The sequence below is a fragment of the Daktulosphaira vitifoliae genome, unplaced genomic scaffold (genome assembly GCF_025091365.1).
Source record: "Daktulosphaira vitifoliae isolate Bord-2020 unplaced genomic scaffold, ASM2509136v1 Scaffold_3, whole genome shotgun sequence".
Lineage (NCBI taxonomy): Eukaryota > Metazoa > Arthropoda > Insecta > Hemiptera > Phylloxeridae > Daktulosphaira > Daktulosphaira vitifoliae.
The window spans coordinates 20324629-20336279 of NW_026099574.1; the positions used below are offsets into that span (position 1 = coordinate 20324629).

Consider the following 11651-nt stretch of genomic DNA (forward strand, 5'->3'; position numbering starts at 1 on the left):
CGAATGGCTATTATAAAAAGATAACTATGCTACTTCACACGTGACACAGTGACCCTATTGTGATTTTTTTTTTTAATGTAAATTTGCATGATAGACTTCTTTTCGACTATCAAGTAAAATATACAGCAGTTATTATTCAAATTAATAAAAAATATCATTTTAACTGGTAGTTAGATAGTCAAAAACTAGTCAGTTGTTGATAATAACAATCTTATGATTTTTTGAGTTTTCTTAAAAGCTATCGGTATATGTGATAGTCTAAACTATTCGATAGTGCCAATCACTAGTATTAACAATTGAATCAGGTGAGCCAACAGTTACAATAATGATGAACGGCTATGAATGATAAAAAGAATTTTTCAATTTTGACCATCAATTATTTCTAAACGGTTTGTTTCGTATTATACTGTTATGCTGTGTTTAATTATTTCCAAAGAATACCTGAATTATTGATTAATATTAAGGTTTGCTAATTTACACCTCAAAATGGCTAGAAATGCAGAAAAGGCAATGTAAGTACATTTGAACAAATATATTAAACACATTTTATGAAATATGTAAATTAAATATAATCAAAGAGTCAAAAAATATACAGTATAAACTAAAATGTATACTAATAAACAAATAGCTCGTTATTGTACAAAATTATCACATTAATTTTTTTAATACTTTTTTTTAAATTTAAGTACTGTACAATGAAAAATTTAATTCATATAATATAATTATAATAGACTAGATGCTCAAAATGTGATTATTCATTTTTTTGTTTTTATTTAATTTTTATTAAGTTACGTTTTTTGTCATGTAGGACCACTCTTGCCCGTTGGAGGGCAGCCCAGGAAAAAGAACATGGTGGTAAAGAAGAGCGTAGGCCATATTTAGCTACTGAATGTACAGATCTTAAAGCTGCTGAAAAGTGGAGAGTTCAAATTATTAGAGAAATTTCTAAAAAAGTAGCACAAATTCAAAATGGTATATTATAAAATTATTTTTTTAAATTAAAACAAAATAAAAAATTTTTATCATCTTTTATAGCTGGTTTAGGAGAGTTTAGATTACGCGATCTTAATGATGAAATTAACAAATTACTACGAGAGAAAAAACATTGGGAATATCAAATTCGAGAATTAGGAGGTCCAGATTTTTTACGAATGGGACCACGGATGCTTGATCATGAAGGTAGGGAAGTCCCTGGTAATAGGGGTTATAAGTATTTTGGTGCTGCAAAAGATTTACCTGGTGTTAGAGAATTATTTGAACATGAACCTCCTCCACCACCCCGTCGAACTAGAGCTGAATTAATGAAAAATATTGATGCTGATTATTATGGCTACATGGATGAAGAAGATGGTCTTTTATTAGCTATGGAGTCTAAGAAGGAAAAACAACGTAATTTACACGTTTATATATACTCTGTATGTAGTATTAATCATTTTTATTATTTTTAGTTTTGGAAGAAGAAGGAAAAAAAAAGTTACTTAATAATGATATAGATATGGTATTTTTTCATTAACGTATAAATTAAATTATAAAGTAAAAAATAACTTTAATTTTTAGGCGTTTGAGGAAGTTGATAGTGATGATGAAGATATTTCATCTATGTTCAGTAGTTCTAGATATATTCAACCGCCACCTGTTCCAACTGATCAAGATATTCAAAATTTAATACTGGAGTACAAAAAACGTGAACTTCTTGAAACATATGCAGGTATAGGAGAAAAACAAGAACATGAAGATCTTGAAGATCTTGCCAATATATCATCATCAGATGATGAATCAATTTTAAAAAAACTATAGTACATTGCAATATATAATAAAAATTTTTAAGTTTTTACCTTTTTTTTTAATTGTTAAAAAAACTTAATTTTCTAAGTGTAGATCTACTTCAATTAATCCACGACAAATAAATGAAAATTCTTTTACTGCATCTTGTAAAGTTTTTTTATTACTTTTTTCTCTAAGTTTAAAAGTTAAATTGAATTAAAAAAAATTAATTTTAATTAATGATAATTAAACATACTTCAGGACATTTTTTAAAAAATTTGATTTTATTTTGTCTGTAACATTTGGAAGTGGAATATTTTGTACAAAAATTATATTATGGAGCCACCTACGTAAATGTTCACTATATTTTTTGTTAAGTATTAAAAGAACTTCACACATTGGATCTAAATTTGTTTTCACAGAATCACCCCCTAAAAGACAAAGTAAATGTGAATAAATGTTAAAAAGAATATTTTTATATCAACATACTAATAATACACATTAATTTTGTAACTAAAAATTCTCCGTTGTCTTCAATAATTTTGAAAAACATTTTTTCTTCTCGACTCATGGCAATATATATTGTTAGAAAAAATGTTGCCGTTTTTACTAAAAATATTTCATTAACACACAAAGCTTCACAAGCTATAAAAAAACCCAATATTAGGATAAATAATTATTATTTAAATAGTTCCACAAAAAGGTTAATATAAAATAATCTCATTTTGTCAAAATAGTTTATGTTTATTATAATTATTATTATAATGTTACCTATTCTAAAAATGAATGTAAAATCAATGTTTGAACTGGTAAATGCAATAACTGGAAGTTTTCTAAAAATGTGCCCTTGAAGAGATAAATAAGATTCTAAAATATCTCCAATGACAACTTGATCAGAAGATATTTGTTCAAAAAAACACTGAACTCTTGTACAAATTTTTTCATAAGTTGATTTTATTATATGAACAAATGCTTCATGTCTTCCAAACATGATTAAAACCTATTTTAAAGAAGAATAATAAGACTTAGTATAAGACAAGGTTTTAGATATTTTGAGGGTTTACTTCTTTAAAGAGTAAAATTCCAGCTGATTGAGGCGACTTCTGAAATCCACATAGTAAAATATCAATGATAATATTCAACGCCATGGAACAATCTTCTTGAAGTCTTGAAACCACAGATTTAAAAAATTCACAAACACCCTATCATTATTATTATATTTTAAATAAGTACATATATATTGACACATAAAGGAAATAGATATTATTTTAAATTTGTTAATATAAAATGAATATAAATGTTTTAATTAGAACAAAATAATGCTAATAGTAATTCAGAAAATATTGATATAGTTACTATGTATAATAGATCTTCTGGGCAAACAATAAAACACTTAGCAGCTAACACTTGTAGTAATGGAGTTGTAGTTTCTATAATATGATAGACAGCACTTTTTTGTTCGATTGCTGAAACTAATGAACCTAATACTTTAATTCTCTTTTGTAACTCCGGTCTATGTTTGTTACATTCATTTATGTCCTAAATTTTTAAATATATTTTATTAATACTTTCTATTTTAGCAAAATAAAAAAATTTAGAGAAATAATAGAACAAACCTCAATAGCTAAAATTGACTTCATAATTTCTAAACTTGGGTTAAGAAACATTTCCAATGATTGTTTACAAGCTGGAAATGGAATTGATGAAAGGATAACTCCAATCGTATATATCAAACGTAACTCTTCTTTTAGTTTAGTAACTTGCTTTAGTACAATCTAAATGAATACCAATTAATTACATTTGAGTTGTTATTTTAAATTTTAAATAAAAAATTAAGATGTTTACACTTGAAATTTTAGATAGTTAACATAAATGTACAATGACATTTTAGCTTCGATGCGAAGTTGAGAAGGTATTAATTTTACTATGATTTGTGTTTTTTTTTTTTTATTATTTATTATTTTTGTGTCTGTTACCACTTTTTCTCAGCTCTCACTAAACCGATTTCTTTCAACGATGTCAAAAGATCATAAATCGTATCTATTCGAAGATATTAAACTCAAAAATTGAAAAAATTTTCCTCGTTCCCCGCAAATGGTGAAAACTTCAAAAAAAATTACAAAAAAAAAAATTGCTTATTTTCGAAATTTTTTCAATTTTTTTTACTTAAAACTGCCATAACTTTTTCAAAAATGAACAAATCAATATAATTTTTTTTATAGCGATATGTGAAGTACTTACCTATCTTTTTTGTAAAATTTTTTATAAAACTGACCCTTTACCTGCCCACAGGGAGGATTCAAAATGAAAACTTTTTCAACTTAACTTTTGAAAGTGTTCCGGAAGTACTGACACTTTTATATATATCTTAAATTAAAGTTAATGTAATATACTTTATTGTGGAAAAAAAAAATTTGGAACTATATTTTGTCTTTACGGTGAAAATGAATACCGTATGCTATTTTTATGTTAAAATTCTCGATTTTTTATTTTACATTTTTAACTTTATTATGCTATAAATATTTGAAAAATGTATGGATCAATACAATTTTTTTATGAGAAGTAGTATTTATATGCATCTTTCATTCGACATACTGTTTTTTAAATTGGACCATTTCTCTATATACGATGGGGGTTCAAATCTAAAAAATGCATGTAGAAAGTACAACTTTTTTAACTTAATTTTTGAAAGTGTTCCAGAAATACTAACACTTTTATATATATCTTAAATTAAAGCTTATGAAATATACTTTTATATTGAAAAAAAAATTTCGGACTTTATTTTGTCTTCTTGGTGAAAATGGCTACCAAATGCTATTATTATGTGAAAATTCCATATTTTATTTTATAAATCTTGGTTTTGTATTTTATCTTATTATAAGGGGATTACACTGATTTTCATAAATATTATATCAATCTAATTGACATAGTATAAAAAATTAAACATATTTAAATTTTTTTGTTTCTTTGAAGTCGAGAAAAATAACTTTAAAATTTCTATTTTTATTAAGTGACGAATGAGAATAACGGTTTCTGAGACGGTAAGACTTGGGTCTTTCATGCCTGTGGTACTGAATTTTTTCTTAATTCTTTTTAAGTTAGAATAAAATGTTTAACTCATTTGATTTTTAACTCGTTGAGATTCAATAACTTCAATAAATATCAAGGATCCCATTACTGTAGTCTCCTCTCGTGAGAAGAAATTCATTATAAATATTATTTTACTATGTGGTTTCTTTTTGTAGCTATCATTTATTTTCTCAGCTCTCACTTGACCTACTTTTTTGACAATTTTTTTTTTATTTAATTAAACACTATCTACAGATTTGCATCGAAGCGTTTTTTAGGATAGTGATTTTAATCACTGTCAGATATCATCTATACTGGACCCAACTATGCCACGACCCCACTATGCTGGGTTTTTTTATCATAACCAACCATTCACTTAATCACTTGTAGAATAAAAATAGTTTTAAACTTGTTAATTTTTGCTACATATTCTCTAGTACATGGATGAAGTAATACTAAAAATTCAAACATAATTTACTATTAAAAAAAAAACCATTTTATTAAATTCAAAATATGTGTTTCAATTTGAAAAAACAATTTTTTTACCATTACAACACATACAAGATGAACTTAAAAAGTAATACATAGATAATAATTAGAGAATATTTAGTTAAAATAATTAAAATATCTCAAAACTATTTTTATTCTATAAGTGCATAAGTGAGAGGTTGTGATAAGAAACACTTTGTATGGCATTGCCATAGGTAAAATAGTGTTGCATTTTAATAAGTGCAAAATGTAATATTTATCTTCTTTTAAGAAATTTTTATATAGCAATAAATATAATTTTTCAAATTTCTCAGAGTGCTATCTCAGTAAACCTTAATATATATATGTTTTTGAGCTTTAATCTAAAAGAGCCAATTGCACATACAAAAATAGTTTTTCAATTTTTAAATTACTACTAAAAATTAAAGTACCCACTAAATGGCTCAAAAAAATTTTCAAAATAATGTCAAAATTCTTCATTTTATAAATATATAAATATAGTCAAATATAATTACCATTGATGTATTAATTATAATATCATTGTATGGAGCTATTGACTGCTTACATTCTTTAGCAATATCCCGTAGAGCAATAGAAGCAGAAGAAAACATATAACTATTATGTAGTCCCATCATTAAAAGAGGAACTACCAAATTTAAATATGATGGGTGTGTTTCCATCCAATAATAATAGGCACCTTTATATATATATATAAAAAAAAAAAAAAAAATGCACAATTACAATTATGAAAATCTTCAGTGAACTTACCAATAGTATCCATAGCAGCTATAGCAGCTTTTTTATCAATCTGATTGTATGGTATAGAGCTCAAAGATGTCATAAGTTGTTCAATATGTGGATAGTCTTCATGATTATGAAGAGGCTCTGCAATTGCAGTAAATGCATACAAACATGCCTCAACAGTTTGCCATTCATTAATAGCTGTTTCAGCATCACAAGTAACCTGTTTGTAAATTGACAACAACACATCTAACATTTCGGCATGTAGAATGAAATAACAATAAGTCTAAAATAATTAAATTAAATTTATGTTATTCAATTTTTTTGTTTTATAATATAATTAAACATCATTTTTCTTACAAATGTATCAGAAATATCTTGTCTATAGCATCGAAATAATTCTTTTTCATCTGAAGTCCAAGATTCTACATTTTTTGGGAATGAAACTTTTTTTATTAATACTTGAGTTAATGATACATACAGAGGTTTAACAATTGTTAATAAAGTATTATCAGGGCCAGCATCATTTGACAATAAATCATCCTACTCAAAATATATTTATACAAATATTTATATTTTATTATATATCGTCATAGCTTACTTGTAATAAAAACCAGAATGTAAATGTTTTTTCACTATAGTTTTCATTTACAGGATAATAGCCGGGTGCATTAGTACAAGTTAAATATAAATTTAAAAATTTGGTGCAAAGATCTCGTGTATTTTCATTTAATAAACCTTGAATAATAGGTCGAAAATGTTGGTCCCCAATACCCAAGAACAAATCAAAAAGTTTCTCAACAATAATATCCTAAAATCATTATGCAATTTGAATAAAATATTTTTGAAAATATGAACTGAATTTAAAAATAAATGATATACTAATAATTTTATAGTTACGAATTTGTTAATATAAGAAAATAATTTTAATTAATAAAACCTTATTAGAGAATATACAGAGTGATCGGTTAATCATAAATCATTTAATTACTCACACAATAAATTCAATATTGGAAAAAATATTTTAAATTTTTTTTAGTTACATATATTTATTGATTTGTCAGTTATTAATTACTTTTTAAAATCAATCCTCATAACATATAGGGGAATCAACTTTATTTTTTTAAATGGTAACATATACATACATATATATATTTAATTAACAAATGAAATATAAAATTATCTAATTAAGAAAATGACTGACCCAAAACAACTTTTGGATTAGTACTTTAGATGTTATTTTCATTTTTATACCTAAGCAGGACGAAGACTATGGTCAGGAATTAACTAGTGATAAAAATAGTAGCACCCATTCTTTACCATCAGTAATTACTGATGGTGAGGATACCATTTAAAAAAATAATGTTCACACCCTTATATGTTTTAAGAAATTATCCTAAAAAGTAATTATTAGCTGATAAATAAAAAAAATTAAAACTTTTTTTTTCCCAATATTATATTTATTTTGAGAGTAATTAATTGGTTCATAATAAACCAATCACCTTGGTAAGGATAAAAAATTTAGTTAATTTCAATTATAAATAACTCCTAGAAAAATTTAGTAATTTATATGACTTTCATTTAAGTATTTTTTTTTTTTTTACTTACAGGTTCTTCAGTTATTCCTAAATTGAATAATTTTTCAGATAAAACTATTACTTTACTTAAAACTTCAAAAACTGTAGCTTCACAAACTGAAGTCCTAGGATGAGTACATAAGGATTTTAGAGCATCTATTGCTAAAATAACACACCTAGACAAATAAATAGTAACTAATTTATAAAAAATAAATACTTTAGAAGAAACTCACTCTTGATTTCTTTGAGAATTGAAAATAACAGATATAAAAGTATCAGTCAAGCGATGACATTTCATAAGATCAAATCCAACATCTAACCAAGATGCTGCACATTTTAATGCATACACAACAATAGAATCTACGCTATCACTTTGAAGTATACTATCCACAATGGTTAAAACTAAAATTTATTACATATTAAACTAAAAAATTAATAATATTTGAGTATTTTATCATGAATATACTATAGAAGTTAATTGCTCTATTCATGCAATTTTGGAAAATTCTTTTAAAAATATATCTTAATAACTAAGTATTTTTTAATTTAGAAGCAATACTATTTATTTCACATTTTTGTCAAAACGACTGAGTGAGACTATTATAAGTAATATTTTGCAAATATTTCAATCGTGGACTCAGATTTTTAATAAAATCAATTAATAGCTAACTAATCTCATAAAAAAATTCATGATAGGTACTATTAATTTCACAGAAAACTGTTTTTTTTTTGCTCTCCTGAAAAAATGACAAAAATAAGATAAGTAGTGTAACTTCTAAACAAAGATTTTATATTGTGTTATTACTTTTATATAATTGAAAGGTGCTGCAACAACTGCTAAGTAAAGGCTGGCGGTATTTTTGATATACCAAAAAATACATTTTATATCACGTGAGGGTATTTATTATCACAAGTAGTTGTAAGTACTAGTTATTAATGATAATAACCAAAATTTAATAGTAATAGTAATTAAAGAGTTTTAGTAAATAATAATCTAACATTGATATTTTTAGCATTTCAATATTCTACTAAATTTATTGTACTCAGCTTCAAATAATATTGAATCATTTATATTATAACTGTTATATTAGTTACTAATAATAATATTAGTTATGAATATGCATCATTTTGAATAGTTGTATTTAATTTGAGAATTATTATTATATTATTGTTGATCATTCATTAAAAATTGACAAAAACATAACAATGACTATAAAATTATATTAAATTAATACTAAATACTAATGTTGTATTTTTTCATGTTTATTTTAGATAATATAGTATTTAAAATATTATTTATTAAAATCATATAAATTAAAAGTGTACATTGAAAAGTGAAGACAATTTTTTATATGTATTTATTTTCTTTATGTTATGTACAAAAATATTTATAAAAATAATCTAAAGGTATCTAGGAAAATGCAACCCCCATAAAATTGAGAAAATTGACTGTATTTTAATATATTAATATTTTTAAAAAGGAGAGGCTTCCAAAAATTTTATTACAAATGCGCTTATCAAAGTATTGTATTTAAAATACTGAATTTTTAAAATTTTAAATACTGTTTTATCTATTGATAATATTAATCAAGATAAAATAAATGTAAACAAAAAAATGGAAAAAATTTTAAAGTATTTTTTCTATTTTAATGTATTTTTTATTTTAAATATTTTTATAGAGAAATTTTAGAAGTTTTTTAGGGCATTTAAATCTAGGAAATACTAATAAATATGCTGAGTCCACTATTAAAAAATTAGTTGTTTGTGATTTTGGTTTTAGCTTCATAAAAAAAACTAAAAAACATTGGATTAAGTATTTTAAAAAATGATTATTGAACCTCTACATAAAGTAGTTTCTGCTATATAATATCAAAAAGTAAATTTTTAAAAAAGGTAGACTTGGGGTACTTATGTAGCAAGACTGTTGAATTTTTATCTTAATAATAGTCAAAATATTCAACATATTTATGTGGTATAATGTATAGTATAAACAAATTTAATTTTTTTATCATAAGATAATTTATAAAAATTTAAAGGATTAAGAAGTAAAGATAATAACATATAAAATACTTTCAAATATAAAAATAAATGTACAAAACATTTAGATATTTGTAAAAAAAAATTTTTCAAAAGATTCTACCAAAAAATAATAAAAACATAAATTTTTAATAACCTTGTAAAGATGATTTTTCTAGTTCTTTTCTAACTTCATTGCGCCGTATTTGAGATAATGTTGTAGCACTAAACTAAAATAATAATAATTTTAAATGTTGAATACTAAATATTAAACCAAAATGTTTACTTCTTCAGGTAGAGCCATTAATATTTCTAAAATCATGATGCTGACATTTATTGTTGACTGAGATAATGAATTTTGAAATGTCTCCATCAACTGTGGAATAGCATTAGGCCAATGATTTGGAACAGTTCGTATTACATATGCGCATAGCTTAAAATAGAATAATGTAAATAAATTAATACTTAGTTTTAGTTAATTTTAGTTTAGCTTAAGTAAATAGAAGTATTACTTAAAACATAAACCTTTTGATAATTATTAATTTAAGTCTAACAACAAGTATTATATTATAAAACGATCAAATATTTTTTTATAGAATAGTAAATTTATATTATACGAGACAATATTCATTATATTTTATAATAAACCCAACAATGAGCTTTAATCCACATAAAATTATATTTATAAAATTTATAAGTATTGAATTTCAATAATATTTAATAAATTAATATAGTAAATAAAATATATTTTAATATATATTAAGAAAGTAGATTTTTTGTAGTATTATCAAAAATTTTTGATTTTTTAAGCACCCTCGGTATCTTTGTAAATGTTTGAATTTTCTAACAAAGTTGTTAATAATTATTTTATGAATTATCAATAACAATATATAAAAATTAATTGAGTAAATTTTTATTTAATTAAATGATTTTAACTGAAAACTATATTTTATTAGTATTACTTACACTATAACATAATTTATTGGTAATATTAGAAGGTCCAGTAGAATTATAATATTTTATAAGTGTATCCATTATTTTATCTCTAAGAAGAACATAATCTGTGCGCTTGAGTTGTAACCATTGTTTTGTAATTTTTATATGAAGTGTGGTAGCTCCAAAAAATTGAACTTCACGAGGCTAAAAGATTTTTAAATTATTATTACTTATATTATATGTTAAATTATGAAGTAACAGGAATAGACATACTTTAGATATTTCTAACATGTCCCATAGTAAATTCCAAGCATCAGTTGTATTTTGAAATTCCAATAACATCTTGTGTACTTCCACATTTTGGTTACAATAAAATTCAGCTAATGCACGCTCAATTATTTCAAGGGACATATTCGTCTACTTAAGTAAAATGATTATACAAGGATAAAAATTCGTTTTATTTCGCATGTATTGATCTAATACAGTTATATCTCTTGCTTATAATTACGCAAAAATCAACTTTTATTAAATATATGTATTACTTAGGTTTAAATTTTGGCTCGTAAGATCTAACATTAATTTATAACACACAAACCCTAATAAACGATAATCTGAGTTATATTATTATAATACAAACATAATAGTTTGTCAAATTTTAAAGATAATGATATGAGACATCCTATTGATATAGCGGCGGTGTGGTCACAAAATAGATAAGTTCTTATCTTTTCCGTGGTATGGTTACATGACAGTCGATGGTCGATGATCTTATCCACGGTTATATATACAGTATTTATAATCGTGATTTTATTCAAAGAAGTCTCATTAGGATGTATTCGAAAAGTATTTTGTCCTTATTACTATTATTTAAGTTACAATTTAGATAAATTCATGAAAAAATATTTCTTATGAATTATACTATAATTAATATTATGTAATTTGGTTAAGTACTGAGAATAGGCACCACTAGAATAAAATTTTTAGTAGTGATAAATTAATTTTCCTTTAACATTAAATTTTTTTATATAATAACAGATATAATTAATAATTAAAAATTTA

General features: G+C 23.8%; 2 protein-coding genes across 3 annotated transcripts; one reads left to right on the forward strand and one right to left on the reverse strand.

The window, feature by feature from the left end:
• The first annotated feature begins 362 nt into the window (after positions 1-362).
• Positions 363-1927, forward strand: LOC126902278 (pre-mRNA-splicing factor ISY1 homolog). The gene is made up of 5 exons (XM_050679368.1): positions 363-512; positions 809-972; positions 1036-1389; positions 1449-1498; positions 1558-1927. The coding sequence occupies exons 1-5, from the start codon at positions 487-489 to the stop codon at positions 1795-1797; spliced, it is 834 nt and encodes a 277-aa protein (XP_050535325.1). The 5' UTR covers positions 363-486; the 3' UTR covers positions 1798-1927.
• On the reverse strand, positions 377-11281 carry LOC126902274 (importin-13). 2 transcript variants are annotated; one of them, XM_050679363.1, is made up of 18 exons: positions 10866-11281; positions 10623-10796; positions 9943-10089; positions 9814-9886; positions 7874-8042; positions 7672-7816; positions 6665-6874; positions 6424-6606; positions 6091-6349; positions 5838-6019; positions 3381-3539; positions 3121-3303; positions 2829-2966; positions 2536-2764; positions 2254-2409; positions 2021-2195; positions 1836-1957; positions 377-909 (listed from the first exon to the last, which is right to left on the reverse strand). In XM_050679363.1, the coding sequence occupies exons 1-17, from the start codon at positions 11001-11003 to the stop codon at positions 1861-1863; spliced, it is 2817 nt and encodes a 938-aa protein (XP_050535320.1). In that variant the 5' UTR covers positions 11004-11281; the 3' UTR covers positions 377-909; positions 1836-1860. The 2 variants fall into 2 exon arrangements, with proteins under 2 accessions (XP_050535320.1, XP_050535319.1); XM_050679362.1 differs by lacking the exon at positions 377-909 and having other exon boundaries at positions 1157-1957.
• Positions 11282-11651: the final 370 nt, after the last annotated feature.